This window comes from Eurosta solidaginis, chromosome X (genome assembly GCF_040869045.1).
Source record: "Eurosta solidaginis isolate ZX-2024a chromosome X, ASM4086904v1, whole genome shotgun sequence".
Classification (NCBI taxonomy): domain Eukaryota; kingdom Metazoa; phylum Arthropoda; class Insecta; order Diptera; family Tephritidae; genus Eurosta; species Eurosta solidaginis.
In genome coordinates, this window is record NC_090324.1 from 91,067,914 (window position 1) to 91,094,135 (window position 26,222).

Consider the following 26,222-nt stretch of genomic DNA (forward strand, 5'->3'; position numbering starts at 1 on the left):
TCACAGGAGACACGCATAACATCGAAGATTGAAGCACAAGAAACGGATATTCCGATATGTCGACACAGATTACGTCCAAGATGGAAACACAACTAGAAGAACAGAAGACATATATGGCCGAGCAGTCGAAAGCACAAGAGGCTCGCATATCCTCGCAGCTGGAGGCACAGGAAGCAAGGATATTATCAAACCTTGAAACGCAGGATGCAATTTCAGCCAGAAGTCGATGATTTAAAAGGTCGTATGGAGCAGTTAGAACTAAACCGCCCAGCTGTTCCAGCGAGCAATCCGAAGGTAAAAACTCCATCGTTTAACGGCTCTGTTCCTTTCCAGGTATTTAAGCTTCACTTTGAGAAGACGTCAGCAGTGAACAACTGGAATACTGAGGATAAAGTTGCTGCATTGTTCGTGGCGTTAAAAGAACCAGCTCCTGAGATCTTACAGACCATTCCATGGGGAAAACGTTGTTAATATGCAAATATGCAGTCGCCGTCAAGATTGCGGACGTGTTTATTTTTCGCTCCGCGTTTTTTGTACTATTTCTGCTATTATGGCAAGTTTTAATAAGTATAATTATAACAAGTGCACTGTTGACCTGAGATAGTGACTCTTGTTTCAATATAATTACTATTAACATTTTATTCAAATGAAGAAACAATTTTATTATCAATAAAATAAATTATTCAAAATGCCCTGCGAATGTGGACAAAGGGTTGATCGCAATAAACCGAAAGTGTTGTGTGCAAAGTGCAATGACCTTTTTCATTTGCAATGTGTTAACATGTCATCTGATGATCTTGATTATCTCATCTCTTCAAAGAAACCATTCTTTTGTAAATTGTGTTCTGTTGCGCGTCGCGCATCGATACGTACTCCTCCACCAAGTGCTCCACCCATTGTCTCTAATAATGCTGAGAGCATAGGCGAGCTGTGTGAAAATATCCAACAACTATCTCTGTTCGATATTGCTAATGACATTGCTGCTTTACGTTCGGAAAATGCCAGTATACTTACTACAGTGAATTCTCTATTAGCCGAAGTTTGCTCTTTGCGCTCATTAATTGTCGATAAAAATAATATAATCTCCTCGTTAACTACCGAACTAAAAGACATGCATACTGTTGCTGCTTCCTATGCTAGTGAACGCGAATCAACTCGCAAAGAAAAACAAAAAGTTAAACAGTCAACTTCTCATAAGAAAAACAATATGAGTGGCTTGGCTGCAAAAGCAAAAAACAGCAACAACGACTCTGCTGCAAAAGGTAAACAAATCACGAGTATAGAAAAGCCTGAATCTGATACAGAAACAAGGCAGTCAGAACCTATGATAGAATCTGATTCTCTAACTCCAATCAATGATGTCGCTGCTAAGGAGAAACCTGTTCTCATTGACAACAACAATGTTACACTATCTGTTGAACCAGCTAATACGTGTGTTGATGATAGCATTGTTATTATTGATACAACTGACATAAAAAGTGATGAGCCTACTGATGCAAAGTGGGTGGAAGTTATAAAGGAAAAGAAAGCAGGTAAAAATCGAAGTACTGAGAAGGATAAATCTGACTTAAATACCGCCGCATCTCCGTCTTTCTCTGCGTCAGCTGTTAATGGCACTAATGCTGAAGTTACCATTGCGAACGTCAACAACAATCATCAACATCAGAAGGTAGATGATGCAATGAAGAATAATGATGATAAACAAATGCGCATTATTGGTTCGAATGTAAGCACTGAGCTTAGGGTTGCTAAGACTAAGTGGCTTCATATTGCGTCGTTTTTGCCATCCGTTACAGACGAAATTATTATTGAATACGTCTTTAAGTATTCTGGGATACGAAGAGAGTTGCTTTCTTGTCACGGGCTTATCAGGAAAGGTACTGCCGTTGAATCATTGAAGCGAATTACATTCAAACTTGGTGTTCCCGATTCTTGGTTTGATAAGATGCTCAACCCTGAGCTTTGGCCTGCCGGTGTAACGGTTTGCCCTTTTCGGTTTGGCCGAAAAAGGTTCGAACCGAAGACATAGTCGCTAGTTCTTACTTAGAAATTAGTAGATCCATTAATAAATCAAAATCGAGTTATGCGCTTTATTATCAAAATGTTAGTGGTATGCGTACCAAATCGTCACAATTCTATTGTAACGTTAGTTCACACGAATATGATATATTAGCTCTGTCAGAGACCTGGTTGAATGAAAATTTTTCATCTAAAGAATTTTTTGACGGCTATTATAACGTATTTCGCAATGATCGGTGCCCGAACGCCACCGGTCTTGAGAGGGGTGGTGGAGTTTTAATTGCTATTAGAGCAGATCTATGTAGTAAACTGATTACTAATGATTTGATAGATGGTGGCATTGAACAAATCTGTGTAAGCGTTAAGTTTAATGACAATAAAACAATAATAATCGTTTTGTCTTATATTCCGCCAAGTAGTGAAATTGCTGTCTATCGAAAACATTTAGATAATATAAATAGTGTCATAAGTACTGCTAATCCGTCTGATGAGATTATATATCTAGGCGACTTTAACTTAAGTAATATCTCCTGGTCAAGTGGCTGTAATAATTTACCCACAAATATCAGATCCGATATCGATGTTCTTGTTGTTAGCACTTTGTTCTCGTATGGCTTAAAACAATATAATACTCAACCAAACAGTAATGGTAGGTTCCTTGATCTCGTTTTTGGATCTGATGATTTAAGAATATCTTGCCTGGAGTGTCTATCTCCAATCTTGGAAAACAGTTTACATCACAATGCTTTGGTTGCAAATTTCGAGTTTTATAGCTTTGATAAAAACCCAGTTGTAAATATTTCAGAATATAACTATTTCAAGGCTGATGCTCCAGCGATAAACGAGTTTATCCTCGACACTGATTGGTCCTTCTTGGACTCCGCTAATGGGCCTGAGGCTTCTTATGAACCATTAAAGCAAAGGCTTTCATTAGCAGTCTCGAATTTTGTTCCGCGAAAACGGAAAATTCTGAACAACAGGCCACCCTGGTTCAATACTAAACTTAATAATATTAAAAATAAAAAACGTAAGGCTTTTAAGAAATATAAAAGGAGCAGGAGTGAATCTGATCGTCTTACCTTTGTCAGGCTTAAATCGACTTTTAACTGTCTCAATAAGTTCTTGTTTATACAATATATGAATAATCTGGAATCAAAACTGAAGACGAATCCATCTAGTTTCTGGTCGGTGATTAATTCCAAGAGGCAGACTAACGGATTTCCGACGTGCATGGAGTATGACGGTGTATCGTCCAGTAATACGGTAGATATTTGTAACTTATTTGCCAAATTATTTCAGAAGGTATACTCAGATCCTACCTCTTCACCTAGTCCGACATTCTACTCTGGTTCTCTGCGTCAAATTTCTTCTTTTGATATTACAGCCGAAGATGTATTTCTGTCAATTTCAAAATTGAATAATAGTCCGAAATCAGATAGCGAGGGATTTTCTCTGTTATTCTTCAAACTATGTTCAAATACAATTTCTGAGCCCATGGCAATTCTTTTCCAAGGATGCTTGAACCATGGGATATTTTTAGACTCTTGGAAGTTATGCTCCATAAATCCGGTATTTAAGTCTGGTGACCGCAATGATATTCGCAACTACAGACCTATTGTTAAGCAGAGTACTCTGGCAAAACTATTCGATAGTATCCTTCATAGCAAATTGTTTGACTACATAGTCAAGGCTATTGTTGAGTGTCAGCATGGGTTTTTTCCTGGCAGGTCTACTTCTACCAATCTGGCTTTAGTCACTAGCCAAATTGTATATGCCTTGGAGAACCATGCGCAACTAGACGTCATCTATACTGACTTCTCGAAAGCATTTGACAAGGTCGACCACTCTATACTCTTGTAAAAACTGGGGATGTACGGAGTGACCGGAAGTTTGCTGAAGTTCTTCTCAAGTTTCTTATCGAATAGAAAGCTTTTGTGTCAATCGGAGCCAACCAGTCTACTGCGCTTATTAACGCTTGGTCTGGAATCCCACAGGGAACCCACTGTGGCCCTCTGTTGTTCCTAATTTTTATTAATGATCTACCTCAAAAATTCAAATTTGCTAAATGTTTAATGTTTGCAGACGACGTCAAACTCTTTCTAACCGTACGGGATACTTCTGACTGCATTAACTTGCAATATGATCTCGATTCTTTTAATGAATGGTGTTCAAGTAATAACCTACTTTTAAATACTAACAAATGCTGCGTGGTTTCCTATTCTAAAAGGGTCACTACCACCTTTTTCAACTACAAATTAAATGCTGGATCTTTAAACCGTTGTCGAGAGATAAAAGATCTGGGTGTAATTTTTGACAATCAACTCTCTTTTTCTGGTCACATCGACTTTATTATTTCCAAATCTTTTGCAATGGTTGGGTTTGTTATACGTAATTCCAGGGACTTCAGGGATCCGATGACTTTGACGGCACTTTTTACGGCATTGGTAAGAAGTCGTCTGGAATATTGCTCGATTATATGGAGTCCATTCTATGAAGGTAGCTCACATAAAATTGAGAGAGTTCAAAGAATTTTCACCAAAATTGCTTTGCGTATTCTTCACTGGCCCGATGGCCTCCCATTATATGTCAGCAGGCGTAAATTGCTCGGACTCCAGGCTTTGTATGATCGTAGAACTTGTATCTCACTCATGCTTGCCTATAACGTTATCAACGGTAATATAAACTGCCCTGATTTATCTAATTTATTCGTTTCATATATTCCACCACGTAATCTAAGGCACACCAGACTATTTGTTGAAGTAACTCATCGAACGAATTACGCGTTGAATGAACCCATATCCAAGGCTTTACACCTAGCAAATCGATATAGTGGTCTTCTTAACTTTAATAATAGCATTTATAAATTTAAGCTTGAACTTTTCTCTATTTTTAACTAGTCTGTAAGGAAGTTTGTACTTTTTAGACCGAAATATAAATATAAATAAATATAAAACGAAAAAACTACGAAACATTGATGGGCGCTCTAGAAAGGTGATACGGAAGCGAGCATAGGAAACAGATATACCAAATTGAGTTGCAAAACCGTTACCAAAAAGCGAATGAGACTTTGCAGGAATTTGCGTCGGATGTCGAAAGGCTGGCCCATCTAGCAAATGCGGACGCACCCGTGGAATACACCGAAAGGGTAAAAATTCAGAGCTTTATTAATGGAATACGGGACGTTGAAACGAAGCGAGCGACATACGCAAATCCAAAGCCAACATTTGCTGAGACAGTATCCCATACGCTGACTCAGCAAAACAGCATCGCCTCTGTGTAAGCCAGCTTTCAAAGCACGCCGTGTGGAAGTCGAAAGGCAAGACTGGGTGAACTCAATATTGGAGGCGCTGAAAGGATCGCAAAAGCGGAGTGATAGAGTAATCAAATGCGGCAAGCCAGGTCACATTGCACGTGATTGCGGTCTTGACCCTAGTGGTTCCAACAGCATGGGTGGTCTTAAGTGCAAATCTGGAGGAATTGAGCAAGAGCGAGTCAGATGAAAAGATCGAGAACTTGCCCAAACTATTGAATGTCCTGTGATATCTGTATCACAAATCAGAAGAAAATCGAGCAGTCTTACCGTCAGAGAAAACGTTGATGGCAAAGAGCATGTACTGACTGTAAATACGGGGGCAGCTCATTCCTTAATCCCATCTGACTTGATAAACTGGAGAGTAAAACCGTTACCTGGAGCAAGATTGGGTACGGTCACTGGCGAGTATAACCAAGTCCAAGGAGAAGTGGTATGTGAGGTCTTAATTGGAAATGTCGCGGCACTACACAAATTCGTTGTGGCAGAGATTGTTGATGAAATCATATTGGGAGTGGATTTCTTAGTTGACCATGGCATCAGGATCGATATGCAGAAAAGGATTATGCAGTATAAGAACAAGGATGTACCCCTTAACTACAGTTTTGAGAACGGGTTCAGCAGTAAGCGAGTGCTGGTGGAGGAGACTCTACAAAGACCACGAAAGTCAGAGACAGCAGGCCGGACAAAGACATGTGAAACGAATTGGCCAAACAAATCGAAACCGAAGGTACCTGCAAGAAAAACACTGGCATTGACAAACCCTAATGGATGCACAAAGGAAAGAATTTCACAGAAAGAATGCAAGGGTGGTTTCAACCCAGGGGGCACTACTGTTGTGGAACGGCGATACTGATTATGCAAAGACAATCCGTCAAGATCAAGCCCTACGAAGTAGTTCATTGCAGTGTAATTGGGATGGCCCATACAAAGTTGTATAACGGATCAACGACGTAGCTTACCGCATACAAACCATTGGCAAGCCACGAAACAAAATGAAAGTGGTTCATTCCCGATCAGACTTAGGTGGAGGGCTGTGTTGACATCACTAGGCTACTAATCACGCAACAACAAAAACATGAAGCAGCCACTCTTATATACATGTGCACATTAAAGCTAGCCACACTTATGTACAAGGTTACGAAGAGATACCTCACACACACAGATGTAGTCATCAGCCGAAGTTGTTACTCGAATATACACACGCATATATGTAGCTGAATTACCAAGCAGTAGATACAGCAGTTCTGGAAGGCAAAACGTGTAGACTTTAGTAGAAATATGCGAATGAAGCAACGGAGAGTATAAAAGCAGCGCAAGCTGAGTAGTCAGGAATCAGTTTGATTTAAACACGCTATCAGTTGCGAAGTGAAGTATAATTGTGAAGTTTAATTGTACTACTCCCAAAGTAGCCTAATAAAGACCATTTTACAATACAGAATATTGGAGTGATTTATACAACAGTTTAGCGATTCGAACGTTAGCAGAAGGTTGGGAATAAGCGGAATTTTCCCTAAATTCCTTACAATTGGTGTCAGAAGAGGAATTGTTGAATAAATTTCGAAGATTTCGAATACAACTTGGACATGGCAAATTTAAGTCACTTAAAGACCCAGCAACTGAAAAAGGACTTGGAGAACCGTGGATTGAATACAACAGGCAATAAGATCGAGCTTCAAGCACGGCTACGTGAGGTAATGGAGTCGCAAGGATTTAATGTGGACGAGTATGTATTTCATCCTGATGGGGACGAGAAAACAACAAAAATGGAAGAGAACGAAACATCGCAGACAGTTACGAGCAAAGACTTGAACACGATATTGGCTGCAATATCTGCTCAAACATCGACAGTGGCATCCCAACTAGAAGTACAGGATGCACGTATAACATCCGAGATGGAAGCACAGGTAGCACGCATAACAGAAATGGCATCACAAATATCCACAAATATGTAATCGCAACTGGAATCACAGGAGACACATATCTCAGAGATGTCGTCAGAAATAACATCTAAAATTGAAGCACAAGACGCACATATATCCGAAATGTCGGCACAAATTTCAGCACAGGTAGCACCGCAGATCTCTGCACAACTGGAAGCGCGAATGGGCGAGAAAATAATGCAGTTTGAGGAAAAAATCGAGGCCGAGGTGAATGCTTTGAGACAACGTATCCAGGAGTTGCAACTTAATCGCCCGGCTGCTTCAGCGAGTAATACGAAGGTAAAAACTCCATCTTTTGACGGTTCTGTTCCTTTCCAGGTCTTTAAGCTACAGTTCGAGAAGACCGCAGCAGTGAACAACTGGAATGCTGAAGATAAAGTTGCTGCACTGTTTCGTGGCATTGAAAGGGCCTGCAGCTGAAATCTTACAGACAATAACCGAGCACGAACGGAACAACTATGAAACATTGATGAGCGCTCTAGAGAGGCGATACGGAAGCGAACACAGGAAGCAGATATACCAAATTGAGTTGCAAACCCGTTACCAAAAATCGAATGAGACTTTGCAGGAGTTCGCGCCGGATGTCGAGAGGCTGGCCCAACTAGCAAATGCCGAGGCACCCTGGAATACACCGAAAGGGTAAGAATTCAGAGCTTTATAAATGGCATACGGTACGTCGAAACGAAGCGAACCACATACGCAAAACCGAAGCCAACATTCGCAGAAACGGTATCACATGCATTGACTCAGGAAACTGCCTCACTATTGAGTAAACCAGCATACAAAGTTCATCGTGTGGAAGTAGAAAGGCCAGATTGGGTAGACACAATTTTGGGAGCTCTGAAGGGGTCACAACAGAAAAATGGCGGTGTTATGAAATGTTTCAAGTGCGGCAACCCAGATCACATTGCACGTAATTGCAGCACCGGTCCTAATAGTTCCAACAATGTGGGTGGCCGTAAACGCAGAGCTGAAGGAGATGAGCAAATCTCCTAGTCCACTCAATCGTTAAACTAAAGCGAGTCGGCCGCAATGGACGACAGCTGACTGCCTCAATTAAATATCCCATAGTCTCTATCTCGCAAATTGGAAGAAGGTCATACAATGTTACTGTCGGGGGACATGTGAATGGAGAGGAACATTTACTGACTGTAGATATGGGCGCATCTCATTCTATCATTCGATCCGACTTAGTCAACAAGAAGATAAGACCATTGCACGGAGCAATATTGCGTACAGCCACTGAAGAGGACACCCAGGTGATTGGAGAGGTAGCATGTGAAGTAGTAATTGGGAACGTTACGGTACTACACATTTTTATAGTGGCAGATATTGTTGATGAAATCATAATTGGAGTGGACTTCTTAATCGACCAAGGCAGAAAAATCGACATGCAAAGCAAGACGATGCGATATAAGAACATGGATGTGCCACTTAATTTGGGCTACGAGAAAGGCTACAGCAGTAAAGGAGTGCTGGTGGAAGAAAATCAGCAAATACCAGCAAAATCAGAAGCAGTCATCTGGACAAAGGTTGATGGAGATTGTGGGACAAACAAATTGTGGGTTTTCGAAGCAGCAAACAGATCAACACCGAACGTACTTGTAGGAAAAACCCTGGCTATGACAAAGAAGGTGGACGTATTCCGGTAAGGGTACTTATTGAGTTCAAGCCACAACTCTAACTGACAAAAGGAGCTATATCGGGAAGATGTCAAGAGGCTGAATTAGATATTAACTGTGAACAGCTCCAGGAACACGTTTAAACTAGCAAGACTGATCTTTCATATGACATCACGGCATGGACGGAGGGGCTAGAGGAAAATTATGAGAGTAAGACAAAATAACTGCTCCCAAAGTACGGAAACATATTTGACCAGGATGGTTTCAAACCAAGCCGCACAAATGTTGTCACAACAAGTTGACACTGAAGATGCGAGGCCGATACGTCAAGCTCCTCGTAGTGCTCCATTGGCGAAGCGGGAAGTTTTTAGTCAAATCGTACAAGAAATGAACGACAGCGGCGTCATAGAACCACTAGCTAGTCCATGGAGCTCACCGGTGGTGCTTGTGAAGAGGAACGATTGTTAAATGAGGTTTTTCGTGGACTACCGCAAGTTGAACGACGTCACGAAAAAGGATAGCTACCCACTGCCAAGAATTGACGACACTCTGAACTCGGTCTCTGGTACGGAATGGTTTTGCACACTGGACTTGAAAAGTGGCTACTGGCAAGTGAAGATGAAGGAGGAAGACAAGGAGAAAACAACCTTCAGCGTAGGAGATGGTCTTTGGCAATTTCAGTAATGCCTTTTTGACTTTGTAATGCACCAGCTACTTTTCAGAGACTCATGGATCAAGTATTGAACGGACTACATTGGAAAACATGCTTGGTGTACCTGGACTACATCATCGTATTGGGCAAGAAATTTGATGAACATCTTAAAAACTTGGAGGAAGTTTTCCAGAGAATATCTGGCGCTGGTCTGAAACTAAGTCCCAAAAAGTTTTCGCTGTTTAAAAAGGAAGTAAATTATTTGGGTCACAAGGTAACGACAGAGGGCATCTGCACTGCGAATGAAAAGCTGTAAAGGATTGACCAAGACCACAGGACTTGCACGAATTAAGAAGTTTCCTTGGGCTGTGCACATATTACCGCCGATTTGTACCAAACTTTTTCTACAAGGCAAAGGAAAAAAATTCACTAAAACTCCATGTTCAACGCAAGAAATTTAATTTAAGAAAATCACATGTGCAAACAAAAAATGCGCGGTCGAAATACACCCACACGTGTATGTCCAAAAGACAAAACGAAAATACAAACCGTGCAAAATATTTGATGAAAACCACAATAAAGCACGTGCGCACGGTAGATACATTTGAAATCACAAAATGTATTCTGTAAAATGAACGAAGAAAGAAAATTTGAAGAGAAAAACATGATACATCATTGCCACAATTTTCTACTATGTTTTTGTTCAACGATACGACACACTTACAGAAGGAATTCCCAATATATTATAAATATTGATATGAATTCAATTGAAAATGAAGAAATACTCAATTGTGAATCGAAAACTACATAAATATTGAACACACGTGTTGATTCTCCATAGTTCATAACAAAAATACCTAATGTTAATATACACCGAAAATACGATGTGACAGATATGTTGTGTTGTGTATCTCTTTCCATTGTATCTGAAAAATCCCTATTGCCAAAACGGCAGCCATGTTCATTGTTCATACTCTTGTTTAAGAAAACTCGATCAGATGCAGATGAATCAGTGCAACACATCATAAATACATTTCTTCATTACTTTTTTTTAACATTTTTTTATTCTTAACTTCAGAGTAAAAAGTTAGTAAGTGTGTAGGAACAGCAATTTTCGGGACGCTGGTGAATATATTCGTTGAACTCGAGGGATCCATGAGTTAGGTTACCAAATAGTTGTAGCGATATTGATTCAAAAACAGGTGGGCGAATGATTCTAATGTTGACTTGATACGTATTTATTTATTTATTTATTTATTTATGCCAATTAAAAAAGAATCTTATAGGCTAATTATAAAAGTGTAAAGTAGTTAACAATGTTAATATAAATTACCTTACTTATAAAAAGTATTTAAAATACTCAGAAAGCCATCTTTTGAACAAGAAAAATCTATCTCACAAAATTTAGAAATTCTATTGAACTCAATTAAGTCTCTAGTAATTGGAACATTCCGCGCATAAAGAGCCCTAAGAACACCAATATGAAAAAACTCAGAAGCACGAAAAGCTCTAGCCGGTATATTAATGAAAATCCTCTCGAAGAGCACAGGGCAATCAACAACCCCGCGTAACAAATCGAAAACGAACGACAGCGATAAAATTGTCCTCCTGTCCTGCAATGATTTCAAGTTATTCAATAAGCAACGAGCTTTTTAAGTCGGGATAGGATCCGAGAAGCGCAGACTGCGTAATGCAAAGTGTACGAATACTTTCTGGATTCGTTCAATTCTTGCAACATGGCAGGAATAATACGGAGACCAGATGAAACAAGCGTACTCAAGTTTGGATCGCACAAACGCGGAATATAAAGGCTTTAGCGTATACGGGTCACTGAAATCCAAGCTAGGACGCCTAACAAAAGCTAGCATGGCACACGACTTAGCAATGCACACATTAATATGACTTGAAAACGAAAACTTCGAGTCAAATATTACTCCCAAGTCCTTAATTTCACTAACCCGCAACAGGGGCGAGTTTGATATTTGATACACGGTATCAATTAAGTTGACACGCTTCGAAAAAGTTATTTGAAAGCACTTTTTTAGGTTAAGTGATAACCGATTATTACGACACCAGTTAATAAGTTTATCCAAAACTTCTTGCAACAATACCGCATCATGAAGGCTATGAATAGACAAGTATATCTTAAGGTCATCTCCATACAGCAAGAATCTTACTTTAGAGAAGCAAGAGCGAATATCATTAATAAACATGACAAAAAACAGTGGACCCAGGACACTACCTTGTGGAACACCGGAGGAAGCAACGAATGGATGAGACCTAACACCATCAGCTACAACCATGCAACGACGATTAAATAAGTAGGATTCAATCCAACTCAAAAATACTGAGTGGAAGCCCAAACAGGCTAACTTTTTTATCAAAATAACATGGGAATGCCTTGGAAAAGTCAGTATACACAGTGTCAACCTGATATCCTGCCTGAAAAGCTGCGAGGCAGTCATCCGAGAAAATAATCAAATTAGACACAGTTGAACGTCCTGGAAAAAATGCATGCTGCTCTGGACACACAAAATTCTTTACACAGAAACGTAATTTATCTTGGATGATACATTCAAAGAGCTTCGCAATGGTGGAAAGTTTTGAAATAGGCCTATAATTAGTAATATCATTTGTATTGCTGCTCTTGAAAATAGGTGTAATGAACGCTAATTTCCACGCATGAATAAAAGTACCTGTAGATAACGAATTATTAAAAATTAACAACAGTGGATAGACTAGGGAATCAATAATCAAACAAAATTACAGACAACCCATCGATATCGGTACTCTTCGACGTCTTAAGCCGAATAAGCCCATTAAGAACATCTTCCTTAGACAGTACTACATTACCGAAGTCAATAGATGCCTGAATATTAAAAGTAATATTATCATGATTGACAGAATCAGAAGTGAAATTGTTCATAAAGTATTCAGCAAAAAGATTTCCAGCGTCCTCCGGAGTATCGACAGCTATTTCAGCAAGAAAAAGAGAGGACGGAATATTCGAAACTGATTTTTTCGAGTTGACAAAGTTCCAAAATGATTTTGGGTTAGATTTAAGGTTTTCTTTAAAATTTAAATTATAATTTCTGTGTAAGAATTTATCCAGACATGCGAATTTCTTATAATATTCTTTATACAAGAGGGAAAAATTGGATTTTGAGTTCTTTTAAATTTACGGAAAATTTTATTTTTCAAATTCCGAAGTTTCATCAAGGCTCTATTATGCCAGGGCACCTTGTATTTCTTTTTGGAAGCCAAGGGTATAACGTATCTACAAATATGCAGAACAGTAGACTTAAATATCTCAAACCTATTAGTGGTATCAAGACTGTAAAACAAATTATCCCAATTTATTTCCAGCAAAAGATTGTTCAAATTCGAAAAATCGCATCTCTTAAAATTAAAAGAAAAATTAGAGCTGGTAGTACTAGCTTCGGCAAATTTATAAAATTCTAGATCCAGAACTAATGGAACATGATACAAATCTGATTTTTTAATAGGAGAAATACATTCAAAAAGTGAAAAATTTAGATTATTAGATAAAAATATCAAATCCAAAGTGCGGCCTAGACTATTTGAAAAACGATTAATTTGTTTAATATCAATACTTAAAAAACTATCTATTAAATATATTTCATTGGAGCCAATGACCTCACATGCTATTAAAGCCGAGTTTGATAGAGTCTGTGACCATTTAACTTTACCCAGATTAAAATCACCCAGCACGCAGAGATGATCACCACCAACTTTGTTCAATGCCACTGACGTAATATTATCGACATGTGCAGTGTATAAGTCGTGGCTACTATTGGGCGGTATATATGAAGCACAAACAAAAACAGGGTTTGATGAGCCTCGAATGCATACACATAGCTGGTCAAGTAGCGCACTATTATTTTCCAGTATGATATCAGAAGCATGATGTTTGGAATGTACCGCAATGAGAACACCACCACCTCGTGCACAACCAGTAAGGTATGAATTTCTATCTTTGCGAAAAACATTGTATAAAATAGGATCAAAATATTCCTCGCTGAAAAAGTTTTAATTAGCCACGTCTAAATGAAGACGAAAACATCATATTCTTCATGGGAGCTAAATAGCCGCACCAGCTGGGATTTTGTTCTAACACCAGCCATATTCTGCATATATAATCTTATGTGCTTATTTTCTCCATCTCTAACCCAACCAATTGCCGTCGGACATCGGTTGGATTTCGTCGTTTTTTTGGCTTGAATTTAAACGGGCGCACAACAATATTTGCAGGCCATAGTTCAGGCTGCAGCAGCATCGCATATGAGTTGGCATTAACGCCTAACTTGAAATTAAGGTGTCTCAAAGAGCTCGGATCCACACCTTTCTTGCTAAGACTACTGCAAATAATGGAGTTTTCTTCCATACCAGTATGTCTAGCAATATACTTTTTTACCTGGTCAGCTGTTGCTGAAGTAGAAAAGGGAGATATATGGAGCCATTTTCTTTTGAAAATAGCTCGTAACTCACTACTGTAGCTTGACCCAATAACTAAGGGTTTAATTAATTTCCGAGCGTTTGCATTTTTTGGGGGGCTAGCGTTGATATTTGCCCTGGAATCAGCACTGTTACCAGAATTTTGCAACAGATTTGAATATAATCGCTTTGGGAAGAATTATCTGTACTATACCCAGAGGACTTATTTTTGCTTTTATTGGACCTCTTTTTTTTACGCACAGTGTTCCAATCACTTTGGTTATCAGCAGCTGCAGATGGTTCATCTAAATTAGTTGCACTCATATTGGTTGGAAACACTGGCGCCGCAGTCGGAGTACCAGTAGCGGGAGCAGCAACATGAGGGGACGGCAGCATTGTATTTTGGCCAGTAGAAGCAGAAGAAGAGATATAAGAAGAGGAAGTATTAGTAACTACATTAGTTGACAAAGCAGCAACGAAGGCGTATGGCATAATGGTTTTTGGAACAGAAGCTGTCTCAGCTGCAGAATAAGAAGTATTGACTGCACTGAGTACGCCATCCCTCAGACACAATTATTTCCTTTCCACTCTCCTTCTCTTTGGCCAAAGGGCCACTAACAATACCACGCACTTCACTGAATTCAGATAGCAAGTGCCACACAATCAATTTATTTTCAGCAAGCATAGAGCGCAATTCAATGACTTCAGTTTGAAGAGTCTCAACTTTATTGCGAAGGCATTCATTATCTTCTCTCACAGCATTAACCACACACATAATATTAGAATTAAGAGCTTTAACTTCAGCGAGCTCATCGACCAACAACGCAAGAGATTGCTTGTCAATGTTTTGGTTGCATTGGCGCTCATTACTTGTTGCATTATTTTTAAGCAGAGATCGCAGAGAACAACGGCGCACAGCTTTACACTCATCGCACAGAACCGGTATTTGAGGGTATTTGAATTTAACAGGTACTCTAAGTCAGACTGTTGCATACCAACACAATGTAGGTGGAAAGGCTCATTACAATTAGAGCACTGCACTTTGGCCTGAGCACGTTTCACTTTCGCCCCACAACTGCAAGTCATATTTAATTAAATAAATAGACAAATCATGCACAAATGAATAGATATAATTACTAATTATTTGTTGTTTTCTATACACACTGTGATCACAACGCACTATTCACATTATAAGAGTCAATATCTCAAACAGTTTATTATGCACCATGCATAAAAACATTGCAAAATTGCTAGTTATTGAGACATAATTAGGGCGCGATTAAAAACACGTCCTCTCCGAACGACGACTGATCGTTATTTCGAAGAAACATTGTATATGTAAATCTTATGGCTATCAGATTTGGTAGTCGTAAATTTCAGGGTGAATGTCAACAGCCAACGATTCGGTATATTCGTTTTCCTAATAAGTGATTTCTCGTCGTGAAAGAAGATTGAACACGTTGCGCCGAACCGTTGTTTGTTGGGACAGTTGTGTAATGAAGAGATATTGTAAATTTTCAGTAAGGAAGTGACCATTTGAAAAGAACCAGTTGAAATTTGCGGAATGTCGTGTTTTGATTTCGAGAAATCTAAAATATTGACCGAAATAATGCATCAGCGCTTCGTCGTAACAAATGCGATGAACTCGATACTCTTGAATTCTTGTTGCCAAAATTCCAGCCAAAAATGAATCTGCTGATGCGAAATGTATGACATCTTCATCAGAATGCAGTCGGTCAGCAATTTCCAAGATTATTTCAACTGTATGCACGGTTGTTTCTGAAGAAAAACAACGCAATTCTATTACAATGTTGTTTCTTTGACACAACAAAATCACACTTAATAAATTTAGTGGGACATTACTCACCAAATTGAAGCACAGCATATACCGAATTTACTTAAATCCAGTTCATTTAATTTTTTTGTCACAGTTTTTATGAAAAAAAAAAAAACAAAACAAATGACTTGCCGAACGTCAAATTATAATTCTAGAAACGTCAATTCCATTGAATAATGCAAAATTGAAATAAGCACCACCTATTCCATTTCATGAAATAACGCAAATATGCAAATAAACACCATCTACTGGTATGAAACGTAGCCGAATCAAACTTTACAGAAACCATCTACATGACAGCTCAAATGTACTGTAGAAATTTGGCTGAATTTGGTGGAGCCGGTCTCAAGTTATAAAGTAACACCAAAAATGTGGACTTATTTTTATATATTAGATAAGTAAATTTTATTTATATCTATTTGTGTACAAGTTTCGCAATATTACAAACTAAAGAAGAAAAGCTAAGACATTTTATATTTTATACTTAACATAGTGTCAAATGTCATCTTTATTGAAGATACAGTGGGGTGGACTGTTAAATATTGAAGTTAAAAATTGATTATGAAAATAGGTATAAATAAATCTATTTATGTAACAAATGCATTTAATAGAACTTTTGTAAAGATAAAGGTAATCCAAAGGAAAGCAATGAATATAAGCAACACGCAATGAAAGGCCGGCGATAAAAAGTGTACTTATTTTAAGAGTGAATAAAAGCGAATCTTATAAACATGCCCGTAAAAGTGCGGTAACAAATTAAAACGGCAGTTAAAGCTGAACTTATAATTTGTTGCCTTAAAACAAGGTCACATCCATTTATACAACAAAACATGGACATACCAGATCATTTAATTCAGAACAAGTTCAGGATCACTTCGGGGGTATTTCAAGTATCGTTTAGGAAAAACTTCAAAAACATTTCGAGACTGGTTTGGGAAAGCTTTTGGGCAGTTCCTTTAGGTATCATTTCGGGACAACTTAAGGATACTTTTAAGACTATTTCGAAACTATTTCGAGACAGGATCTCTAAAGTGATACATTTCGAGACAATTTCGGAACCAATTGGGAACAAGAGGACGATTCTGAGATTGCTGTTTCATCATGTAACTGTCCCAAAATTGGTTCCGAAATAGTTTCGAAATAATTCCAAAAATAGACCCAAAGTGTTCCCGAAAGGATACTTAAACCGCCCCAAAATTGGCCCTAAACAGTCTCGAAGTGATTTTGAGGTTAAATTATATATCACAGTGCCCAAATGGTCCTGAAATTGTTCCGAATTGGTCCCAAAATAGTCTCGAAAGTATTCTGAAGTCATCTGTAAGTGTAGCTGTCCCGAAATGGTTTCGAAATAGTCTTGAAATGATCCAAAAGTTGTTCTGAAATGATATCTAAAATCATCCGGAATTGTTCCGAATTGATTCCCATATAGTCTGGAAATGTTCACGAGACTGTGCCGGAGTAGTCCCTAAATGGTTCAAGAATATATGATACAGTTCCATCCCCTTTGGAAGTTTTATCGAAGTCCGAAGGGATAAAGGTGACACTTAGCTTTATATTTGAATCCGCTTTTTATGGAAAAAAACAATAAGTCCGCGTTTTAGTTTATAAATCGATGTGTCTTTGTTTTGAGGGTAAAAATTATAAGTCCAGCTTTTATTTAGTATTCTTATTTTTTTACGACGTTTTTACAGATATGTTTATAAGTTTTGCTTTTATTCACTCTTGAAATAGTTAAATACTTTTATGTTTACGTTATTGGCCTTGGTATTACCGTGTAGAAGGGTGAAACTAGAAAAAGTCTATTATTTTATTTATAGGAACCTCCCTAATGTACATTTTAGAACATATTTAATACCTCATTTAATTAAACCAAGATAATATTGTGTTCATGCTCTTTTAAGCATTTAGCATTTTCAACATAGGATTCGAAGAAGTGGCGCAAAAAATGCGCATTTTACAAATACCGAATTATATGTGTTTGTTTACAAACTTTCGAACCATGTGGGTTTTCTTTACATAACATTTTTGCCTTCGTTGAAAATATTTGATTTCTTTACTTTATTTAAACAATGATAATAAAAAATTTATCAGCTAAATACACACATCGATGAACCAATAACGCACAACAGGTAGTACAAAGTACTGTATGCAACAGTTTCTGATTGCTTTTATATCTGTACTGCTTTTGTTTGCATATCCTCTTTATCTTATTTTATTTTTTTTATCAATATTTTGAATCACATATTATCAGAGTGTGCATCAGTACAATTCAATTGTATAGTATTGGACTTTACCATGCACACTACTAAACACAAGACTATAAAATACTTGGCGATGCTTGAATTGTTGATGTGTATTGTATTTGTGTGGCACAATATTACACAAAACTCTTAGTGCGCATTGAAATACACGAAACAGGCAACTTATTGTGCATTCCCGAAAGCAGTCACCCTTAAGGAACACAGCGAAGGAGTTCTGCGTTTCACTACGCAGGCATCAGGGCAAGTTTTAAGTTTAAACGACAAAGGCTTATTTGGTTGAAACTTGGTATATAGGTAGCTTTTTGCTTAGGTTAATATTTGAAGAACTTCTTTTTCGGTAAATGGATCAGGGAACGACCTATTTCAAAAAAATTTATTTATTGAGTGACTTGCGTGCAATTTGGTACATAGGAAGCTTTTCGCTTAAGTTAATAATAAGGAAACGTTTTTTCCGGGAAGCGGATCAGGGATCGGCATATTCAAAACATTTTATTTTATTTATTATATTTTTATTTATTAATTATTTAGTTATTCTATGAACAAAAGATTCTTACAGACTAGTAACACTTAACAATGTAAAATAATAACTAAGACTAAAAACCTAGATTATAGTATTTAGAATCTTAGAAAAAACACTTTTCGAAGATGAAAAATCAAGTTGGATAGAACTCGAGATTAAATTAAATTCAATCAAGGCTCGCACACGAGGAGCATTACGCGAATAATCAGTTCTACAATTAACGCCATAAAAAGGTAAAAAGCTACGAAGATTACGCTGAGGAATGTTAAAATTACTTCTCTCCAAAAGAGCAGTCAATGTCGCCGCTGATAATATAAATCCTATTAACGTAGTTTTTGTGGCTCGGACCCCATATGAAAGCAGCGTATTCCAAATTAGAACGAACAAACGCCGTGTATAACAACTTGAGAGTATAAGGGTCATCCAAAATTGGACTATTCACAAATCCAAATACCGAGTAAGCTTTCGAAATAATGTGACTAATACGCCTACTGAAAGAGAAGTTAATAGATAAAATTAAACCAAGATCTTAAATGTCATTCAAACTTTGTAATAGTGAACGGGAAACGTGTTAAGATGTCGGCAAGATATTACGGGTTTTCGCATACGTGACCTTGAAACAATTTTTGATATTTAAAGAAAGCCGAGAAATAAAGCACCATACTTCTAAGCTGTCAATGTCTTTCTGAAGCTTAAGAGCATCATCCCGTTTTGCAATTTTCGAAAATACCTTTAAATTATCGGCATAGAGAAAGAACTCTGCAAAAATTGAAGCAGCTGCTTATATTATTAATAAACAAAATAAACAGTAGCGGGCCTAGTATACTTCCCTGAGTAACCCCAGAATAGGCGAATAATGGTTCAGAAGAAGTGCCGTCAACTGTTACCACACAGCTTCTATTACATAAATAAGACTGAATCCATTTCAAAAAACCGTATGAAATCCTAAACGACCTAACTAATGAATCAATAAAGAATGTGAAACTGTATCGAAAGTTTTTGAGAAATCAGTGTAAACACAGTCAACTTGAAGTCTCGAAGAGAAAGATTCAATACAATACTCACTGAATAATGTAAGATTCGAAACCTTAGATCGGTTTGAGCCATAGCCATGCTGGTTTGGCGAAATTAGACTCTTACACACAAAGTACATTTTATCTTTAACGATAGTTTCAAAAAGTTTCGAAACCGTAGAAAGCTTTGAAATGGGTCTATAATTACAGACATCATTCTTACAGCCCATTTAAGAATAGGACTAATCGAAGTAAATTTCCAATCATCAACGAAAACTTCAGTTGACAATGACAAATTATAAATTAGTTTTAAGGCACAAGCAGGACAATTCTTCAATAGTAGAACTGAAAGTCCATCGGAGTCCATTTTCGCAGATGGTATAATTTTATTAATGCCAGTAACCATATTTTTAAGAAAAAAGGCTAAAAGAACTAAAACTCAAAGTAGATTTTCAGTTATAGGTCAAGCTAGGCGGAAGATTGTCATCGTCAACAACAAAATTTTAACTGAAAAAATCTGCAAACAAATTGGCCACCTTAAATGGGGTGCTAGCAAACTGCTTATCGTAAAATACAGCCGTAGGTATAGAAGAGTTCGACTTTTTACACTTAATAAACTGATAGAAGGCCTTTGGATTTAATATTCTCCTCCATTCCAAGTATATAGCTTCTGGACACAAATTTATTTATACAGTTGAAATCTTTCGAGTATTGTTGATATTTGATAAAATAGGTTTGATTACCACATGATTTAAATTTCTTAAAGAATTTATTTCTTTATTTATTTCTTCTTCTTTAACTTTTTCAAGCTGATGTTATACCACGGAAGTTTTTAAGGCCTTTTCTTTACAGACGGAATATTTTTAAACAAAAGTTGGACATTAAAGTTTTAAAAGTATGATAGCAACTAGAAGCGTCAGGGCAGGACGATATAATTCCAAGTCGCAATCCATTAAAAAAGCGTTGATATTGTCAAAATCGCAAGCTGCGAAATTAAAAGAAACAAATAACGGGAATTCATAAAATTTAAAAGTAACGATCAAAGGCACATGATGCTTATCGCAGGATCATATAGGAGAAAGGCATTCAGCTATATTGAACATCAAATTATCACCAATAAAAATTAGATTTGGACTGGTACGATGAAGAATGCCGCGTTGCAACTGAAAGAAAAGACGCTGCCTACAGGGCTACGTTAAAAGCGAGCGCGAAAAGAGGAGTGTGTGAACGGTATCGTGAGTTGAAAAAGGAAGCGAGACGCCTTTTCAGGAAGAAAAAAGCAGAAGCAGAAAGGCGTCAGTGCGAGGAGCTTGAGCTGCTAGCCACCAGGAATAGCGCCCGAAAATTTTACCAAAAAAAAAAGGCGACATACGGAAGGTTTTAAGACCGGGGCAAACTCCTGTAGGAACGAAAACGGCGACCTTGTAACTGATGTCCAGAGAGTGCTTAGATTATGGAAGGAACACTTCTCTGTTCTCCTAAATGGAGGCAGCAATTCAGCGCGCAGAGATGAAGAACCCGATCCCGCAATCGATGATGATGGAATATATGTCCCCCCGCCCGATTATGACGAAGTTAGAATAGCAATAACTATATTGAAAAACAACAAGGCCGTGGGCGCTGATGGATTGCCTGCGGAGCTATTCCATTACGGTGGCGAGGAGTTGGTAGGGCGCATGCAGCAGCTTGTTAGCAAAATATGGGCGGAAGAGTGCATGCCCGACGGTTGGAATCTAAGTGTTCTTTGCCCAGTCCACAAGAAGGGGGATACTGCAAAATGCACCAACTATCGTGGAATCAGCCTTCTCAATATCGTCTATAAGGTCCTTTCAAGTGTATTGTGCGAAAGATTGAAGCCCACCGTGAACCGGCTGATTGGAGCTTATCAGTGCGGCTTCAGACCTGGTAAATCTACCATCGACCAGATTTTCACAATGCGCCAAATCTTGGAAAAAACCCGTGAAAAAAGAATCGACACACATCACCTCTTCGTCGACTTTAATCCGCCCTCGACAGCACGAAAAGGAGCTGCCTATATGCCGCTATGTCTGAATTTGGTTTCCCCGCAAAACTTATACGGCTGTGCAAAATGACGTTGAGCAACACCATCAGCTCAGTCAGAATTGGGAAGGACCTCCCGAGCCGTTCGAAACTAAACGAGGTTTCAGACGGGGTGACCCCCTATCGTGCGATTTCTTTAATTTGATGCTTGAGAAAATTATACTAGATGCAGAACTTAACCGCACTGGAACAATATACTATAAAAGCGTGCAATTACTGGCATATGCTGATGACATTGATGTCATCGGCCTAAACACCCGCGCTGTTAGCTCTGCTTACTCAAAACTGGAAAAAGAAGCGGTAAAGATGGGTTTGATGGTGAATGAGGACAAAAGCGAAGTATCTGCTGTCATCGAGCACAGAGTCAGCGCCTATGCGCCTTGGCAACCACGCTACTGTTGGCAGCCATAATTTCGAAATAGTAAAAGAGTTCGTTTATTTGGGAACCAGTATCAACACTAGCAACAACATCAGCACTGAAATCCAGCGTAGAATCAATCTTGCCAATAAATGCTACTTTGGACTAGGTAGGCAATTGAAAAGTAATGTCCTCTCTCGGCGAACGAAGATCATACTCTACAAGTCACTTATCGTACCCGTCCTGATATATGGGGCAGAAGCATGGACCATGACAACAGCAGATGAAGCGGCTTTGGGAGTGTTCGAGAGAAAAGTTCTTCGAAAGATTTATGGACCTCTACGCGTTGGCGATGGCGAGTGCCGAAGAAGATTTAATGATGAGCTGTACGAGCTATACGCAGACATCAACATAGTCCAGCGAATTAAAACGCAGCGGCTGCGCTGGCTAGGCCATGTTTTGCGAATGAAGGATGATGCTCCGGCCAAGAAAGTATTTCTATCGGAACCCGCCTATGGAGGTAGAGGTAGAGGGCGGCCCCCACTCCGTTGGAAGGACCAGGTGGAAAACGATTTAAACTCCCTTGGTGTGACCAATTGGCGCCGGTTGCCGGAGCGAAGGAGCGACTGGGGCGCCTTGTTGGACGGCCATAACCGTTTAGACGGTTAAGCGCCAATTAAGTAAGTAAGTAAGTAAAAGACTATCAATGAAATAAGGTTCATGAAAGTTAACGTTCAATGGTGTAAGACCTGATCTTGAAAAGCTACCAGACCAATTAATATTACTTAGGTTAAAGTCCACAAGATACATATTTGATATCACTTAACTTATTTACGACTATAAAAGTAATGTTGTCAGCATGCAGTCGATAGAGAAAATATCCTCTATTTGGCGGAATATATGAAACCGCAAAAAATAATGATCCATTACTCTTTACAAAAACACACAGTGGATCAATTAAAGAATCATCATTCTCAAGTGATACTAAATAAGCTTGATATTTACGTTGAATCGCGATGAGGACACCATCAACTCCTACGGCAAACATTATATAGATTGGCAATAAAAAGTTCCTCATCGAAAAAATTAGAATTAAGCCAACAAGGATTAATACATCATAATCAAGTTGCGAGCTGACAGCGCGAACATTTAGGGATTTCGTTCGCATACCGGATACATTTTGAAAATAAAGGTTCAAGCCATTAAAATTCCCCGTATTTACTTGGGATTTTGTTGTTTCTCCTCTTTTCGAAAAAAAAACGAAAAGGGCGTACATTTACATTTGCAGTCCAAAGATCAGCCGAAACAATTTATCAAAAAATGAAATAGAAACACCTAGCTTAAAATTAACTTTTCTAACGCTATTAGGCGGTGCATTTTGTTTAACTAATGCATAGCACAAAATATGTTTCTTATCAATAGCTGCATGTTTGACAATATAGTCAATAATATTGTAGGCAGAGCCAGAAGGCAAAAACTAAGAAAGATGTAACCATTTCATACGGCCAGCTAACTCCAAATCAGGATTCAAACCAACAACACTTAATTGTTTGCGATTGGATGATTATTGAGTCAAACGTGTAATAAATAACACCAAATTCAACGAGTTATTTAGGCAATGATCGTAATTAAACACAATGATTCAATTATTAGCTAGCAAATCACAAACATCTTTGCTATCCACCGTTGCACAAATATTATGATTTTTTTTTTTACAAACATGGTATGGGATTTCATAGCCAACACGAAGATATTTAGATCATTTGGCACAAGTTAAATTATTCATAGCAAGAGCGAACAAAAACCACGTCTGTTCACTTGAAACTCGGTGCAGAGGTATCTTTTCGCCTGGGTTAATATTTATAAGATTTTTTTCCGGGTAGTGGACCAGGAACCGACCTATTCCATTAAAATTTATATAATAAGCGCTTTGATTGAAATATGGCACATAGGTAGCTTCGCTCAAGTTAATATTAGAGAAACTTGTTTCCGGTAAGTGGACCAGGGACCGACCTTTCCCAAAAAAAAAAATATATATATATATTGAGCGGCTAGGCTTTTGCCAAAGTTAATGTTAAGGAAACTTTTTTCCAGAACGTGAACCAGGGACCGACCTATCCTTAGAAAAATTATTTATTGAGTGGTTTGTTTGAAATTCGGTACATAGGTAGGTTTTATGGCTTCTATGAGATTTTTTGGTATTCGACAAATTTATTTAAATAATTAAGTTGCAGGTCATGGTTATCATGCAAATTTCTATAAAACGGTATTTATGAGTGTTTTTTGGTACAACGGAAGGGATCGTTTCATTTGAAAATATTCTTCAAGTACCGAAAAATCTTACAGGTATACAGATAAATAAACAAATGTAAGGAGCGATAACCTCCGAAGAGATTTCAAATCGTTAAAAAAAATAAGCCTTCGCCATTTAAACTAAAATTCTTGCCCTGACTGCCTACTTAGTGAAACACAAAACTCCTTCGTAGTGTGCTGCTTTCGTGCATGCACGTTGCCTGTTTTGTGTATTTCAATGCGCACTAAGAATTTTGTGTAACATTTCGCCGCACAAATACAATACATAAAAATATTTCTAGCTTCAGCAAGCATTTTATTATTTTGTGTTTAGTAGTGTGCATCTTAAAGTCGAATACTATAAAATTGAATTGTCTAGTTTTGTACGGATGCACACTCTGCATATTATGCATCCGAAGCTATAATATTAATTTTTTTTAAATACAAATTTATTATAGAAAAACAAAAAACGCTTGCGAATTTGCAAACGCAATGAATTTTTTAACAAAGAAAAATAACAATGGATTGAGGAAATGAAAAATAAGCAGCATTGTCGCGCTCTTCGTGAATTTTTCCGAAGAATGCAAGGAGAATTTTCGCATTTATAAAATGCGCCATTAAAATCCAGTTTGTATGGAAAATGTGAAAATGAGTGCCGAATTTTGAGCAAATTGCGAAAAAAACGTTCAAAATGCTAAATGCGAGCATGAACAGGCTATAAGTTTATGAATGTGAGCTAGAAATGTTAATTAGAAGGGCCCATCTAAAAATAAACTAACATAATATTCCTATTGCTTTTTGGTGGTCAATCCTTTCGTCCGCAGATATGAAACATTGAATTTATCGAAATATACATCTTCCTCACCAACGTTTAGCCGCGCCGGAAGTCCGCTTAATAATGACTTACATGAAGACGGAGTGAAATGTTGGCATTTGGTGAAGCATCATGACAGCGACATTCAAAAGGAAGGAGAGCGTGTTAATAAGTTAGTATCGGAGATATACCTAACTCGTCTGTTGGCAACCAAAGGAACTTTGCAAAAGTTTGTTGACGATCTATTTGAAACAATCTTTAGTACAGCGCATCGGGGCTCGGCTTTACCTTTAGCGATCAAATATATGTTCGACTTTTTGGACGACCAAGCAATTTTACATGGAATAACCGATCACGAGGTAGTGCATACATGGAAAAGTAATAGTTTGCCTTTAAGGTAATATGTTATTATGTGGTGTAGTCATATGAAATTGATTTTAATAACATTAAATTAACATCAGATATCTTAATATGTGTGACCAATTTTATTTTTCAATTTATTTCTATCGTCTCATTGGTTTGCAGAGTTGTTAAGGAATGAATTCCATTTGGAATAATTATAAATTTTATTGCAGTCCCAGAGGATTGCGTCTAGACCGGGGGAAAATATGCGGACAAGGCAACAGAGAGTATAAAAGCAGCGCAAGCTGAGGAATGACTAATCAGTTTGATTTACACATCAATTAGTTGTGAAGTATAACTGTTATTGTGAAGTACTCTCAAAGTAGTCTAATAAAGACCATTTTGCATTACTGAATATTGGAGTTATTTTTTTCGACAATTTAGCGATTCGAACGTGTGCAGAAGGTGTATAATAACAAGGATTTCCCAAAATTAGTTACAATTGGTGTCAGAAGAGGAATTGTTGAATAAATTTCGAAGATTTCGAATACAACTTGGACATGCAAAGTTAAGTGAATTGAAGATGCAGCAACTAAAAAAGGAATTGGAGAACCGTGGATTGAATACAACCGGCAATAAGACCGAACTTCAAGCACGGCTACGGGAGGCTATGGAGTCGGAAAGAATTAATGTGGACGAGTATGTCTTCCATCCTGATGGGGA

At 38.0% G+C, this 26,222-nt stretch overlaps 1 protein-coding gene across 10 annotated transcripts in view; it reads left to right on the plus strand.

Moving 5' to 3' along the window:
* The window catches only part of PlexA (plexin A), a 739,259-nt gene that overhangs the window by 435,342 nt on the left and 277,695 nt on the right, over positions 1-26,222 (plus strand). For 6 of the 10 annotated variants that reach the window (XM_067757873.1, XM_067757870.1, XM_067757871.1 and 3 more), the window contains one exon: positions 25,168-25,554. The exons of 1 other annotated variant lie outside the window; for it this stretch is intronic. In XM_067757873.1, coding sequence (XP_067613974.1) covers positions 25,168-25,554 — 387 coding nt within the window. Of the gene's footprint in view, positions 1-25,167; positions 25,555-26,222 lie in introns of those variants that run through there. 3 more of the 10 variants (XR_010947759.1, XR_010947758.1, XM_067757875.1) reach the window with 3 other exon arrangements.